This window comes from Medicago truncatula, chromosome 2 (assembly GCF_003473485.1).
Source record: "Medicago truncatula cultivar Jemalong A17 chromosome 2, MtrunA17r5.0-ANR, whole genome shotgun sequence".
NCBI lineage: Eukaryota > Viridiplantae > Streptophyta > Magnoliopsida > Fabales > Fabaceae > Medicago > Medicago truncatula.
Window position 1 is genome coordinate 17,118,006 of NC_053043.1, and position 17,259 is coordinate 17,135,264.

Below are 17,259 nucleotides of genomic sequence, written 5' to 3' on the forward strand. Positions count from 1 at the left end.
ATTCAAGCTTCTGAAATACCCATGTCTACGGATATGCAACGTCGACGACGTCAAAATCATTGTTTTGATCTGCACTGGATTGAAGCTGATCTAACAATTTAAAGGAATAAATACCCAAACGAAACAAAAAAGACAAACAACACCGCACAAAGACAGAGGCCAATTTAACAAAGACATGTTTTTTTTTTGGAAATTGCTTCCATTGAACGTAGATTTTGACCCCAGAGCCTTGAGTAATTAGATTATCCTCATTATCAAGGCATTGAGCAAATAAAAAGCACCATACCAACCAAATGTTCGTAGGTAGCCATCCTTCATCAAAATTTTCCTTGGTTGTACCGAGGCGAAAATTGATGCTAAATGAATTAATTTCATAGAATTGGTCTTTTTTAAATGATTTATATCAAACATGATATGTAGTAGTTTAGATTAAAATTGGTTTTAAAAACAATGTGTAAATACTAAAAAGGGTCTTAACCTATACTAGTTCCATTTTGGATTTCACTTTGGTGATTTTAAAGTTACGTGACTTTGATGATTTTAGTTCATATACCTCTCTTAATCAATTATTCTTTCTTATTTAAATAGTTAAATTTAATCATTCATTCATACTCTAAAATACACAAATACGTCAAATCTAAAGTCATCCAAGTAAAATTCCTCCATTTTACTTAACTGGTACCTTTGAATTAAAACAAAATTTTATTGTTAAATATTTACACATGTTAAAACGGAGGGAGTATAAAATCTTACACCACACCACTTTGTACCCAAAAAATATGTTAAAAGGTCAATATTTTATGCCAATATTTATGACTTGTGTGTGATATAAAAAAAAAATGTTGTACCTAAAAAAAAAAAAAAATGCTTATAATAATTGTTGTGAATTCGGACTCAAAATCACACCAATACAAAATATGATGTGTAGAGCAAAGGAAAGTAGTAACCAATATCAAAGTGAACACAAGCAATAATCAACAATAACAGCACCTAGATCTAATCTAGGAATTAAAGTGAAAAGCACAAAACCACAAGCAAAAGATAAAGGGAGAGACGAGAGGAACAAACACACCAAAGATTGTTGACCCAGTTCGGTCCAACTTGACCTAGTCTGGGGGAGAGATTGATCTCTCCAATCCACTATCAATGAGTTCTTACAAAGAGATACAAATGAGTTACAAAAAATTAGCTTCAACAAGCTTGCAAAGAACAACCCTAATTTCTACCCATTTTTCCAATCTCACCAATGAACAAGACACTCAATGATTTTCACTCACCCAAGGTGTTTACAATATTTCCCAACCCAAGAGAACTCTAATCAAAGACCTTCAACCCTAAAGTTACCTCCGTTGATTTCCAAATTTTCTCTCTCTTCAAACTCTCCTTCAAAATCTGCAAAGAACACTTATATAGCAGTCTTCAGCTGTCAAAAATGTGTCACGATTGGACACCCTGCAAAACATGCTCTCGACATTGCCAAAAACGTGACACGCTTATGAAATTGTGTCACGATTTCTCTGTTCCTCACAATCACAATTTTGAAGGCATACACAACAATAATGAAAGGATGATACATAAGTTATTCAACGATTTTGAAAAACAAAACTTTTACTTATAGCAGCAATGATCTGATGATATATACTAGTCCATTTGATTAACACTTCCATCGTCTCTAAATATAAAGCGCATTTTGTCTATTTTCACTTTAATTAAGAAAAATTAGTATTGTATTTAGTATGTCTATTTTATGTGTAAATTTATTTAAAATACACTTTATACTTGTATATATAGTAATTTAGAAAGATAGTAATTTAGAACGAGACTTATATTTATGGAAAATGTTAAAGAGTGTTTTCGGATATTTTCCAAGAATCATAAATTGACAAAAATACGTGTATTTAATGTAGTAAAAATTAAAGATATTTTTAAAGAATAATTGCTTAACAAAACCATACATTTATTTGTATATTTAATAAAATAGGTGTTTATTTTATTTTTGAAAGACATAGGAGTAAAAAATAATGATACATTAGTGCTTTGTGCTTGATAGAAAGATTAGTAGATAGGATAAGCTGAGTAATACTACTCAGTTGTTAATACAGTGACACACGTTAAACCATGTGTTTAATCCAAATCAATAAGAAATAATCATATCCAGAAATGACTATAAGCTTTGAGATTACATCAAAGAGTTATCTTATCCTTACTATATCTGTATTGGTGCCTTTGTGTTTGTGTTTTGCGTTTTACTCTTGCATTTGAAACCCTAACGTTTCTTTGAGTTTGTTACTGAATTCATCTTTTGCTATGGCTCTTGAAACTATTGGTGGTGCTATTGCATCTTCTTTCTTTGAGGCTTTGCTTGAAAAACTAGCTTCTGCAGAATAGGTTGAAAGTGGCTTTGTTTTCCATCAATGTTGTTGCTGATGATGCTGACCAAAAGCAGGTCAATAACTCTCATGTAAAAGACTGGCTTCTTGGGGTTAAAGATGGTGTTCTTGATGCTCAAGATCTGATTGAAGAAATTATCCACATTCAAGTCTCCAAGTCCAAGCAGGAAGCAGCTGAATCTCAAACAATCTCTACTGTAACCAACCAGCAATTGGGTACGTTCAATGTCTCTCCTACTTCAATTGACAAGAATGTAGTATCTAGGTTGAAAGTGGTAGTTCAAAAGCTTGAATCGCTTGTGGGCCTGAAAGATTCACTTCTTCTTCTGAATGTTAATACTGGTTTTAATGCTGGGTCACGGATGTTGAAGTCACCATGTTTTCCTTCTATGGAGTCTCATATGTTTGGGAGAAATAATGACCAAACAACACTCTCTAATTGGCTCAAATCGCAGGATAAGAAGCTCTCCGTTATTTCAATGGTAGGTATGGGTGGGATAGGGAAGACCACCCTTGCCCAACATTTGCACAATTATCCTATGATAGTGGAAAGCTTCGATGTTAGTGCATGGGTAAATGTGTCTCAGGATTTTGATGTTTGTAGAATTGCAAGGGTGATTCTAGAATCAATCAATGGTTCAGTCATTCAAAGTACAGATCAGAGTATTCTTGAGAAAAAGTTGAAGGAACAACTCATCGGGAAGAAATTCTTCATTGTTTTGGATAATGTTTGGATCCAAGACCGAATGAAATGGAGAAGGTTTAAGACTCCGTTTACTTATGGGGCACAAGGAAGTAAAATCCTTGTCACTACACGCAGTGGAGAAGTCGCGTCGGTCACGGCATCAGATCAAATTCATCAATTACATCATCTGGATGAAGAAGACTCCTGGACATTGTTTGCGAAACATGCCTTTCATGGCTTTGATGATTCTTATGCTGTCTCCTGGACGAAGAAGACTACCCTCCATGAGCAGATTGGTAAGATGGTGGCTGACAAATGCAAAGGATTACCTCTGGCCTTGATAGCCATCGGAGATCTCTTGAGCATAAACTGATCATTGCAGCAATGGGACAAGATATCGGAAAGCGATGCATGGGATTTAGTGGTTACAAGCATTGTGGTTACAAGGGCATTGTGGATTGGTGGTGGTATTAGAGATTGCGGTTAGGCATTAATTGGGACTATTGTGGTTACAAGCATTATGGTCAACCTATGAAATACATATATTCTTCAGGTTAGGCGTGTCTTGGGACTATTGTGGTTACATCGACACGACACCAACATATATAATTACATCGAATTATATAATTTTTTAAATTATTAACGGTGTCGGTGTATCGGCATTCGTGATCGTATCCATGCTTCATAATGATCAGCAAAGAAAAAATTGAATTTTAGTGTTTCTTCTCAAAGTGTGTGTAAAATGAATAAACATGTCAATTTTATCTAAAATTGAAATTGAAAGTTTATTACCTTTACATCAATGAATGTCAATTTCGTTTGTCAACATTATTATCCAAGTCTAACCACCTGAAGATATGAAAGAGTCCAGAAGATGTTTGACAGGTTTTTCTATCTCAATATTTACTGGAAAAATTCGGGCTAAAATTATTAAGCCCAAACCCTACATTTTATTCGGGCTTTCGGGCCGGCCCATACGGGCCGGCCCGTTTTGACAGCTCTAGTTCTACTGATACGATGCAATTTTGTTTTTCTTTTCTTTTAAAAAAATAAAATAAAAAAGGAACAGTCCTGAGGATGAAAGCAAATGGGGGAGAAGACAGTGTGTGTAGATGGTGCAAAGTGTTATTGGGAGGGAGATCAATCCAAAGGTATAAAAAAAATTGGTCCATCATGGACAAATTTTTTTAGTGGTTCATTTTATACGGAACCAAAGAAGAAAATACAAAAAATAGATGAAGAATTGAGAGATCAAATAAATACTTAATATTGTTCATATTTCTTATCTAATTTCAAAGTGGAAAACGATGTAATTTATAATTTATCCATAAAATAATAAAATGTTGCAAAATTTTATATGATTATTTACAAAAATAAAATAAAATAAAATAATTTATTTGATAGATGATAGATACATAATACATAACCTTTCAAAAAAAAAAAAAAAGATACATAATACATAAGTGTAATATTAGTTAAAATTTACGATCACTCTATATTTCCAATATATATAATATTTATTTTCATTTAACATGGATGACTCAAAGAGTCATATTCAATATATGAAGAATAAATGAGATATTATTCTTTGCAAAATATATTGGTGGTTTAAACATGTAGTTTTGTTGGTGTTGTTATTTGTGATTGAAATACATGACTGAAAAATTCAATGAATAAAGAATGAGTACAAGAGTCGTGTTTAATTCACGAGAATGAGAGAAAATCAATTTTGTCTATTTTATCTAATTTTAAAAATAGATTTCTTAAATTCAAAATCAATGATAAATTAATTGTGTTTTTATATTTTTCTTTTATTAAGTAAAGCGTGCATTCACCATGCATATGATTTGGTAGATTTTTAAAATGATTCTCTTTGTCGGTTGATTCAAGTAAGTTTTGAATTAATTCAGTTGGTAGGAATATTGCATATTATATGCAGGAGTCGGGGTTCGAATCCCGGACACTCCACTTCTCCACAATTAAATTATGTGAGCTCTAGCCACTAGGCTACTTGACAAAAAAAAAAAAAAAACTTGGTCAATTTTGAGAAAAATAGTTTGTAGTGTTGTTTGTTGTGACCTTTCTTAGATTTATTTGCATGCCAAATTGTTGAGTGTCTCTTTATTTTGGCTGGTTATACATGTAATCATGTTAATTCTATTATACATTATTGAATTTGTCTTTTTATTTTTATTTTTAACTTGTGTTTTTGTAAATTTTCAACTTAAATCTTGATTATCTCGGCGTTTATAAGTTTAATAATTTTGAAATGAATTCCTAGGAAAATGAACATCTTATACTTAAATATCTCTCAATTAGGAAGTGTCCTTATTTTGGAACATTACCCAAGGAAGGATCGTCTGCTCCAAATTTACAACACTTTAATATTTTCAAATAGGAGAATTCAATTTAAAATCACTTCCTAAATGCATGCATATCTTCTTTCCATCTCTTCATAACCTATCTATATTTGCTCAAAAAAAAAAAAAAAAAAAAAAACCTATCTATATTTGATTATCCACAACTGGAGTCGTTCTCGGATGGAGGTTTGCCAACAGCCTAAGAAACCTTTTTCTCGTGAAATGCTTTACCTTCTCCTCAACTCGCTGAATTGGTCTTTCCCAACTAATACATCTCTATATGACAAACATATTGAAGATTTTGATGTGGATTCTTCAAGTAGTGAAGAGCTTAAGAGGGAGTCTAGTGGTAATACTTTTAAGTTAAATATAGAAAGTTGTGGTCCAGGATTGCAACCAACATATGGTAGATACTATGTTTGTTTTGATGGTTGTAAGAAGGCCATAAACTTGTATAACCTTTATAGGATTGGATGGCTTCCACTTGAAGAATAAGTATGGGGAGATATTGTCACTGGCAGAGCCAGGAAATTTATGGAGTCCGGGCAAAAAATTTATCGTAAATTCACATATGACATAATATATCAATAGTCATAAATCGAATTTTTTTTTTTAAGTTTAATTTTAATTAAAAAAATCGAAATAAAAGAGGTTTCTCATTTTGTCAACAAAAGTACAATATTTTATGAAACTTAAATAGGTTTCCATATAGGACTTTCAATGTCAAGGGATTATGATTACATTAAGGATTTCAAAAATGATTGGACATTTGAAAAATAGGATTTGTTGTGTTGGATTCTTGGATTGTGACCGGTAGTAATGAGAATCAACATATGAAGCTCATTATTTGTGATGCAAAGGTTAGATGAGTTAGTTAAGATTTGTTGTAATTTCATTTATGATCTATCAATATTACTTATTAGTGTACATTTTGATTTATTTATATTTTTTTATTTCTTTCTCGGATTTAGCGTGATCGAGTTCATGTAATAACTCGATATAGAGAATTGGAGCATTGGAAGGCTTTGATCGAGGAAAACAAGACTTATAATTTGTATAATTGTCATGTGTTTGATAATGACATTGCATTTAATCCTTTTAAGGCTGTTTTTTTTTTTTTTTATTCTGGTACAAAGGTGCAGAAGTATGACAAGTTAACCAACGTTCTTACTCATGAATTTCGCTTAGAGTCATTTAAGAAAATTCAAGATGAAAAATTCAAAACTGACGTTTTATATGGTATAGTTACGTTTTATATGGTATAGTTATGTACTTTAATTTATTTTTGTGTTTTCTCCGATTATAATGTTCTTATATAGATGTATTATTATTATTTTTTGAGAAATCATCGGGTTTCTTCATGAGATTGTCAAGCCAACGCCAATTGGGACGGGAAAGAAATCGTGTACAAACATTGTGTTGAAAGATAAACTGTATTATTTTCTAATTTGTCAGCATCAAATGATAGGATTTTGTATAAGTTTGATAATGACCTAAAAGATGTATTTCCTTATGCATGAGAATATCTGGGAGTGATGTTTAATTTCCATTTGTTTCAACAATGTTAATTGGCCAACGGGGTACATATAATCCACATGCATGCATTTATCTAGAATTTATAGGAAGATAGTAGGAAGATAAATTAGAAGTCATGGTACATTTTCTTTAGCTTAAAATCTATCATGCTACCTTCATTTTATAAATTATATGTAACTATATTCGCATACATCTTATCCATGTTAATATGCATTAGACTAATATTGCAGTTATTTCCCTGTTTAGCATTTCCCAAACAAGGTGTCAAGAACAATTCTGAAAGAAAAGCGCAAAACAAACATTCTCATTGATGACCAGACACAGAGAAAGTATAAGTGTCGCCTCATTACCACCGAAAGAGCATGCTATGAAAAATACTTGGATGGGCAGTGGTTCAATTTCTGCAGAGAACGTGTCATGGAAGAAGGTGGTAAGCTCATCTTTGATCTCGAAAAGTCACCGAAGAACTTGCACGTTCGAGTTGTTCCAAAATAGATCTTTGCTGCTGAACTATTTGAACTTCTACTATTTTGGCGTATCGCTTTGGACTGTAATCGTAAACTATCTTGTCTTTGGGATGCCATTTGTTCTTTTCATTTTATCTGATGTAAATATTGGCAAAAATCCCTTTTTTGTTAGTCTATGACACTTGAAATCTCTTTTATAAACCTAACTATTATATAACGTTAATCTGCACATTGTTGGTTCCTTCGTTGGTTCCAATTAGTATCATGTTAATTATAAAGTTGTTTTCCTAATCTCTTGAACAAAATAGAACATGCTCTTTTCCTACATCAAAGCTTTATAATGCTTTGGTAAATGTTCTAGAAATGTACATATAGCTGAGATTTGTGCAATATGCTTGCTTGATTTTCACATTTATGAACGGCAACAATTTCTTAAGAAAAATGCAGATATTTCCCTTAATTTGCTCATTTCTTCTTTATAACAAAGTTTTTTTAAAAATACAATAAAAGTGATTCATTTATAATATCCGAGTTTGTGCAATATTCATTAAATTGCTCATTTCTCCTTTGGAACAAATTTTTTACAAGATATGTTATTCAACCCGTGCGAGCGGGTTTGTAACTAGTTGAATTGAAAAATTGATGTCATTCACGAGTTTGTAACTAGCACATGATGTATTACTATATTTCTAAATATAGAACTAATACAAGACTTTATCAACGAAAAAAAAAATGTTATTGCATGAGAAAGTGACACCTGGAAAACTTTCATTCCATAGGTGTATAGTCTTCAAATTATTGTTATAGTTATAGATCTAGATTAGATAGAATAAAATTCTCTCACCTATTTTTGTGTCTTGGATTTGATTGATTGAATGCAAGAAAAGCCATGAAAATTTTCTTTCCATATTCACATTTTCTTTGTCAATATTTGTTTAGGCCAGGAGAATGATGATTAACCAAGTGGCATTTCAACATTATTATCCAAGTCTAACCACATGAAGATATGAAAGAGTCCAGATCATGCTTGGCAGGTTTTAAGGTATTGTTACTATGCTATGCTAGCTAGAATATTTCTTTTCTTAACCAAGTGATTTATATCAAACATGTTGTGTAGTAGTTTAGATTAAAATTGGTTTTATAAATAATGTGTAAACACTAAAAAGGGTCTTAACTTATACCTGCTCCATTTTGGATTTCACTTTGATGATTTTAAAGTTGCGTGACTTTGATGATTTTAGCGTATTTAGAGGATGAATGAATATTGAAATTTAACTATTTAAATAAAAAAGAATGATTGATTAAGAGAGATATATCTTATCTTACCATATTCACATCATTTCTCAGTGTTTGTGTTTTGCTCTTGCATTTGAAACCCTAACGTTTCTTTTGAGTTTCTTGCTGATTCCTCTTTTTTGCTATGGAACTCGAAACTCCTGGTGGCGCTATTGCATCTTCTTTCTTTGAGGCATTGATTGACAAATTGTCTTCTGCTGAAACTATGGACGAGAATCTACATAGTAGGTTGATAACGGCTTTGTTTTCCATCAATGTTGTTGCTGATGATGCTGAGAAAAAGCAGATCGATAACTTTCATGTGAAAGAATGGCTTCTTGGGGTTAAAGATGGTGTTCTTGATGCTCAGGATCTCGTGGAAGAAATTCACATTCAAGTTTCCAAGTCCAAACAGGAAGTAGCTGAATCTCAGACAAGCTCTACTAGAACCAACCAGCTATTGGGTATGTTAAATGTCTCTCCTAGTTCAATTGACAAGAATATAGTATCTAGGTTGAAAGAGATAGTTCAAAAACTTGAATCGCTTGTGAGCCTGAAAGATGTACTTCTTCTGAATGTTAATCATGGTTTTAATGCTGGGTCACGGATGTTGATATCACCAAGTTTTCCATCTATGAATTCTCCTATGTATGGGAGAAATGATGACCAAACAACTCTCTCTAATTGGGGCACAAGGAGAAGTCGCTACACGCAGTGGAGAAGTCGCGTTGGTCACGGCATCAGATCAAATTCATCAATTACATCATCTGGATGAAGAAGACTCTTGGACATTGTTTGCGAAACATGCATTTCATGGCTTTGATGATTCTTATGCTGTCTCCTGGACAAAGAAGACTACCCTCCATGAGAAGGTTGGTAAGAAGGTGGCTGACAAATGCAAAGGATTACCTCTGGCCTTGATAGCCATCGGAAATCTCTTGCGCAGAAACTCATCATTGCAGCATTGGGAGAAGATATCGGAAAGCGATGCATGGGATTTAGCAGAAGGGAACAGAATTGTCCCTGCATTAATGGTAAGCTATCAAAGCCTTCCCACTCACCTAAAGAAATGCTTTGAGTACTGTGCCTTGTTTCCAAAAGGTTATCTTTATGAGAAAGATCAGCTATGTCTATTGTGGATGGCTGAAAATTTGATTCAACGCCCTCGACAACATATGACGAGTATGAAGGAAGTTGCTGAATCTTACTTCAATGATTTGATTTTGAGATCATTTTTCCAGCCATCAACAAAGTATAGAAATTATTTTGTCATGCACGACCTACATCATGACTTGTCAAAGTCTATATTTGGGGAATTTTGTTTCACATGGGAAGGCAGAAAATCAAAGAACATGACAAGCATAACTCGTCATTTTTCATTTTTATGTGATGAAATAGGATCTCCGAAAGGACTGGAGACCTTGTTCGATGCGAAAAAGTTACGCACATTCCTACCGTTGTCTATGACTTGTTTTGAATATCAATGGTTATTGTGCTTTAACTCTAACAAATTACTGCTTTCAGAGCTCTTCTCCAAGTGCAAGAGGCTGCGTGTCTTATCTTTGTGTGGGTGTATGGATATGATTGAGTTACCGGATAACATAGGCAATCTTAAACATCTCCATCACCTCGACCTTTCTCGTACTAAAATAAGTAAACTTCCGGATACATTGTGCTCACTTCATTACTTGCAAACATTGAAGGTCAGGGACTGTCAATTTCTTGAAGAGCTGCCTATGAATTTGCACAAACTCGTGAACTTGTGTTATCTCGATTTTAGTGGAACAAAGGTAACAGTAATGCCAAAGGAAATGGGAAAGCTGAAAAATCTTGAAGTACTGAGTTCTTTTTATGTAGGCAAGGGAAACGATTCTAGTATGATGGACTTATCTGTATATGTTTATTTTGTTACATAATAGGAAAAGAAAAAAAAATTAATAAATGTTACTCATCGGACCGTCGTTGCAAGGAGTTTGTATTTTAACTAAAAATAAATGATATTTATTCATTCAAATTGATAAAGTTCGTGGATATAATACAAATTCAATAAAAATAGGAGAATGCTAACCATTGTTCTTAGGGCATTGGATAAAGGGATAAAAATAGAAATATAACTCTAAAAATGGTGAAAAGTGATAAATTTAACTTTTTAAAAGTCAAAATGTTGTTGAAACCAATGCAAATATGCTATTTTTGCATTCCTTAACCATTGCCCTGCAAGACCGATAAAAATAAAACTTATGAATCTACGAACAAACTCACAACATTCATGTTAATAGCATAAAACGGCAAAGTACAAAAGTCTACACATATGACTATATTCAAGCTTCTGAAATACCCATGTCTACGGATATGCAACAATGACGACGTCAAAATAATTGTTTTGATCTGCACTAGATTGAAGCTGATCTAACAATCTAAAGGAATAAATACCCAAACGAAACAAAAAAGACAAACAACACTGCACAAAGACGACGAACAAAACAACGTCGCACAAAGACGACAAAATAAAATATATGTGAAAATCACTTTTCAATAAAACAAGAGTATATATCGGTAAGACATGGTGATTCAGGTACAACTCAAATTTCTTCTCCTACAGTAACAAGTGATATTGTTTCAGTAAGACATTATGCTAAATTATTTTGCTTATTTGAAAATTATTGCTAAGAGTCTAAGTGAAAGAATGGGGGAAGAAGTATGTCTTTTGTTGTTTTTATTTGATTTGGAAGGATTAACTCTTTTGCCTACATACCCTTAAAGAAAAGGGATCAAAACCAATGTAGTTCCTGTAAAGAATTTCTTTGGTGGGTTGGATTGATTTTAAATTTTTGAAAATTGTTTTAAGAAGGGATAAGAGGCCTCAAGACATGAGAGAAAATAAGATGAGGTTGATCAAATTTTAATTATAAGAAACCCAAGTCTAATATGGATGTTAAATTGATTAAACATTTGATTAAGAAAATAAAAGGAAAAACATTTGGGTTAAAATCGAAGGTTTATTAAGAAAATATTTTTGAAGTTTTGCATAATTGATTTTTTTTTAGAAAAATGATTTTTTTCTAAGTTAAACGCAAGCTAAAACTAAACGCAACGACATAACATAATAAAAAGCGAGAAATTTACAAAGGACGTTGGATTCCAAGCAAACTCTCAAGTAAGTGAACCTAAAATTACTAATAGTTTGATTTTAAGAAATTTTTTGAAGTCCGATAATTAACCTAAATATCACTAATTCATTCTGGTCCTCAATCACGGTTATGACGTAAAACGGTAAAAATAAAGTGTGGTGTCGGTGCTACTTCTCGTTTATGGATATTTACAAGGGACCTAGATACATGCTAAAGTCTCAAGCAAAATGTAACTATCAAGAAAATAAAAATGCATGAGTTATATTACATCAATTCCTAAATACACACTAAAAATCAATGATAATAAAATAAATGACATGAATTAAAATATGCATGAGAGGATTCTAAACTATTTTGTTACCTATTACCGTAAAATATTACCTTCCATATAGCACAGGTAGATGGTCTAGTAGTAAGTTAAATATATCAAAGAAAAATTAGGTTACATTCCAATGATTTTAATAGAAAGTTGTATTTTAATCTATTTGGTTGGATTGATCCAATAGTGTTGGTTTGGAACCATAAAGTATGTTTTCATTAGTATTTTATCTCCGTTTCAATTCTTTTCGATGATAATTTAAATGATTAAATTAACTTTTTTTTTTAAACAAAAGGAATACCCCTTTTGATTTTACCGATGTAAATTAAAAAATTGTTGTCGTACACGAGTTTGCAGCTATCACATGATGTATTATATTATATTTTTAAATGATGAGTGTTATTTGAACGGCCAATTTAGTGACAATTTATTTGACAATCATAACAATAGATAAATAAAGTAAAAAATAATAGGCTTAATTGCACTTTTGGATCCCTAACTTTCCAAAAGTTGCGGTTACAGACCCTTAATTAAAATCAATACAAAACAAACCCTTATGTTTCCATTTTGTAGCAGTTTTGAACCCCCAGTGGATTTTTGACCTGGTCGTTGCTAACGTGGCACTCACATCCCATTAGTGAGGTGCCACGTGGAATTTTTTTTTTTCCTTTTTAAAATTCATCATGTTTTTTTTTTAAATTGGACAAAATTAAAAAAAAATAAAAAGGGAAATAGAAAGTCAAGTCACGTGACCTGCTTCCACAAAATTGAAACTTAGAAACTTAGGTTTTGTTAATTTCAGACCCCTTTCATCTTCTCAACATTCTTCTTCTCCATCGTACCGAAAACGATCGATTGTCCGCTTTGTTTCTCTGTTTCCAGAACGATCGATTCTTCTTCGGTTGTTTGAGTTCGTAATTTCGGTTAAGTTTCTGTAAGCAATTCGAGTTCCGGTTCTAGGGTTTGTGTTACTATTTTTGGAGAAGATGAAGTGGGTCGATAAAGGCTTGGTGAAAGCTGGTGAAAGCTCTAGTCCTCGACAAGAGAAGAAGATTCCTGAGAAGAATGCCTTAAAGTAAGATTCGTTTTTGTCTTTACTTGAATATAGGGTTCTCTTTTTGGTTGTTGTGTGATGTCTGCTGCATATAATATTGTAACTGGGGTCTCTTTTTTGTTTGTTGTGTTATGTGATAAATTGTTGCTTGAATTTAGGGTTGAAATACTGTATAAATACTTTATACATATGCTTTATAGGAATACTCTTGTACTGTAGAATTACTTTGTACTTGATACTGTATTAATACTCTTGTTATGTAGAAATACTTTATACTTTGTACACATACTATGTAGAAATACTCTTGTACTACTGATTGCACATACTATGTACACATACTTTATACTTTTTAGAAATACTCTTGTACTACTGATTGCACATACCGTGTAGGCATACTTTATACTTTGTAGAAATACTTTGTACACATACTATTGCACTTATACTACTGATTTTGATAAGGTTGGTGAGTCTATTGAATACAATAATAATGTTATTTAAGGGCTTTTTTTAACTTAGCTAATATTATATTCCTTGCAGGGCTACTGAGGACCACCCACTGAAGTCACTGAAGATAAGGTTTAGATACAATGGTTACTTTAGTGGGGATCCTGAGTTGGAATACAAAAGGGGTGATACCTATGAGTATGGGGGCACGTGGGCCTTAGGTGAAGTTAACCTAATTAACTTGGATAAGCTGGTGAGAGAGTTAGGTGTAAAGGGGAACTATACTGTCTGGTATGTTGTGGTTGGTGGACAGCTCAAAGATGGTCTTAAAGCAATTAAAACCCTTAGGGATGTGGTAAGGTTCATAAGTGAGTATAAAGATGAGAAGAGTGTGACTTTTTACTTGGAACATCTTGATGTAACTGAGCTTGATGCAAGATATGAGGATGAGGAGCATTCATATTCCCCTTTTGAATCTGATAGTGGAGCAGATCCTGAGTTTGTAGCAGCTGAAGGTGATGAACCTGAAAGTGATAGTGTTGATGGGGTGTCTCTGAATGATAGTGACTATGATGAGGGCTTTGACTGGACAGATGTGTTGCCTGACCAACTAATAAATCATGCACCTGTGGTTACTTCATATGTTCCATCTTTGGGGGCTTCTGAAAGATCAAAGAATTCTGATGCAACAAGACTTGAAGATTTTGATGATGAGAATGGAGATTCATCTGATTTAGATAGCATCTGCTCTTCTGATGAGGATACTGGACCTGGTAAGCCAAAATTACATAAGTTCAAGTTGTCTGATGAAATTAAATTTTTGAAAGGGCAAGTATTCTCATCTTCTGAACTAATTAGGACATCTGTTAGAGAATTTGCTTTGCAACAAAGGAAAAATATTTATGTTCAGAAAAGTGAGAGGAACAGAGTTGTGGTTAAGTGTGATGAGGGTTGTCCATTTTACATGAGGTTTAGCAAGGCTCCACCTAAAACATACTTTATTTTAATTACTTATAACCCTGATCATAAGTGTCATTACGGTGGGAGAACTAGATTGATTAGGACCACTTTGTTGGCTAAGAAGTTGATACCACTCCTGAAACTCACACCTCATATGAGGATAAAGAAATTGAAGGACGCTTGTAAAGAAAGGTGGGGGGTGATGTTAAGTAGCTATCAGTTATATAGGGCTAAGAAGAAGGCTTTAGAACTTATCCATGGTGCCATAGATGAGCAATATTCGCATCTGAGAAACTATGCTGAGGAATTGTTGAGGAGCAATCCTGGAAGTAGTGTTTTGATTAAGTGTAAAGATAGTGATGCTGGGCCTGTTTTTGAGAGAATATATGTTTGTTTTTATGCTTGCAAGAGGGCATTTGCAACTACTTGTAGACCATTAATTGGTCTAGATGGGTGTTTTTTGCAAGGAAGAGATGGAGGACACTTATTAGCAGCAATTGGGAAAGATGGCAACAATCAAATGTTACCAATTGCATTTGCAGTAGTGGAAGCTGAGACAAAGGATTCATGGGACTGGTTTCTTGAACTGTTATTAGGTGATTTGAATGGCATTTCTAATAAAAAATGGTCTTTCATATCAGACCAGCAAAAGGTATGCAATTGTTGTTTATTTGACAAATTTAATATTAAGTTAACTATAATTGTCTTCTAATTTATTTATGTCTTAATTTGAAGGGACTTGTGAACACAATTGCATCAATTCCTGATGCTCATGAGCACAGATTGTGTGTTAAGCATCTGTATGGGAACTTTAAGAAGAGACATCCAGGTGAGCATTTGAAGGAGGCAATGTGGAAAGCTGCTAGGTGTACTACAATGATTGAATTTAACAAGGCAATGGAGAATTTGAAGAACATTAATGAAGCTGCTTGGAAGGAGATGAGTGAGCATTCTGTAGGTAGTTGGTCAAGGGCTGGGTTTAGTACTTATACTTGTTGTGATCTACAAGTAAACAATATGTGCGAGGCATTTAATAGTGCAATAGTTGATATAAGAGAGTATGCTGTTATATCTCTTGTTGATGGGCTGAAAATGTATATCACAGATAGGATAGTAAAACTTAGAGATTATATGTTGAGGTATGATGGTGAAATTTGTCCAATGATTAACAAGCTGTTGGATAATTGTAAGAAGGAAGCTGAGGGATGGTCTCCAAATTGGTGTGGAGATAGGGACTATGCTAGATTTACTGTTTATAATGGCACTGACTCATATGCTGTGAATCTTGGAGAAAATACATGTGGCTGCAGGAAATAGGATCTGTCTGACATACCTTGTCCACATGCAATTGCTTGCATATGGTATAATAAGAAAAATCCAGATGACTATGTGGCTCATTGGTACAGGTTAGTACATTTACTATAGCTTTTACTTTGCTTTGTTTTAGTTTATAAACACTTGAGAAAAGGCTTACAATTTAACTTGAGCATATACTTTTACTTTATATAGGAAATCTACTTTTTTGGATACTTACAACAACCTCATACTGCCTTCTAATGGACCAAAATTATGGCCACAAGTTGACCTTCCACCCATCTTGCCTCCATATGTTAGAAGGGCACCAGGTAGGCCCAAAAAACAAAGGAAAAAAGGTAATGATGAGAAGGTGAAACATTCTCAATCTGGTGCTGGTAGTAGTAGCAATAGTAAATCTGTGCCCAAAAGAAACCAACACAGTCTCAAGTGTGGAAGGTGTGGTGTGGTTGGTCATAATGCTAGGACATGCTATGGTAAACTACTTGGTGATAGGATGCTTGCACCAGGGGAGAATCAGGTACAAACTGTAATGTGTTTTATTATTGTGTTAAATATGCAATAAGTCATATGTATTTAACTTGTTTTATGCATATTCCAGACCAATCCAACTGTTCGGCAACCTCAAGCACCACCTGCACCCAAGAAGAAAGGGCCATCTAACAAGAAAGGACCAAGCAAAAAGGCTGGGAAATCATATGGAACCACACCCACAACTGCACCAACAGCTTCAACCACAACAGAAGCATCACCTGGAAACACAACTGCACCACCAGCTGCAAGCACCACTTTACCACCACCTAGCACCATTGTACCACCACCTGCTGCAACCAACATTGTGTCACTTGCAAGCAACAATGTGCCAACTGCAAGCAACTCTGTGCCACTTGCAAGCAACTTTGTGCCAATTGTGAAGCCACAAATAGTGGGGGAAAACATACTCATGGTGCCTAAGAAGTGCAGGAAGATTGGTATGAAGAGAAAGTCTGAAGAAATGGAGCCAATTGGAACACAACAGTCAGTAAACAATAAGTAGTGCCACCTATTTGTAATGCAATTTAAGTACTCTTTTGTTGGAATTATATTTTCTGTTGTAATAGTTAAGTATTGAAACTTGATGCCATGTGTTATTTTGGAACAAATTAGTTTAAGTTGTGTTACTTTGCAACCTATTTAGTATTCAAACATGGTTGGTTGTAACTTAAGTCTACTTTTGGATATGCTATTTTGCAACATAATATCAGACTTTTTTTTGTGTTCTACTCTGTCCTCCATATCATATTTTCACAACATTATCTTGCATATGTTCAAAGTTCAATGGTTA

At 33.6% G+C, this 17,259-nt stretch overlaps 3 protein-coding genes across 3 annotated transcripts; all 3 read left to right on the forward strand.

Moving 5' to 3' along the window:
- Positions 1 to 2,160: 2,160 nt before the first annotated feature.
- On the forward strand, positions 2,161 to 3,448 carry LOC11439191 (putative disease resistance RPP13-like protein 1). The gene is made up of 2 exons (XM_024776967.1): positions 2,161 to 2,214; positions 2,375 to 3,448. Exons 1-2 carry the CDS (start codon positions 2,161 to 2,163, stop codon positions 3,446 to 3,448), a joined length of 1,128 nt encoding a protein of 375 aa, XP_024632735.1.
- Positions 3,449 to 8,858: 5,410 nt separating this feature from the next.
- LOC11441168 (putative disease resistance RPP13-like protein 1) lies at positions 8,859 to 10,629 on the forward strand. The gene is made up of 2 exons (XM_024776968.1): positions 8,859 to 9,177; positions 9,371 to 10,629. The coding sequence occupies exons 1-2, from the start codon at positions 8,859 to 8,861 to the stop codon at positions 10,627 to 10,629; spliced, it is 1,578 nt and encodes a 525-aa protein (XP_024632736.1).
- Positions 10,630 to 16,002: 5,373 nt separating this feature from the next.
- Positions 16,003 to 16,971, forward strand: LOC112419359 (tyrosine-protein kinase ABL1-like). Its single transcript, XM_024776970.1, has 3 exons — positions 16,003 to 16,010; positions 16,131 to 16,455; positions 16,537 to 16,971. Exons 1-3 carry the CDS (start codon positions 16,003 to 16,005, stop codon positions 16,969 to 16,971), a joined length of 768 nt encoding a protein of 255 aa, XP_024632738.1.
- Positions 16,972 to 17,259: the final 288 nt, after the last annotated feature.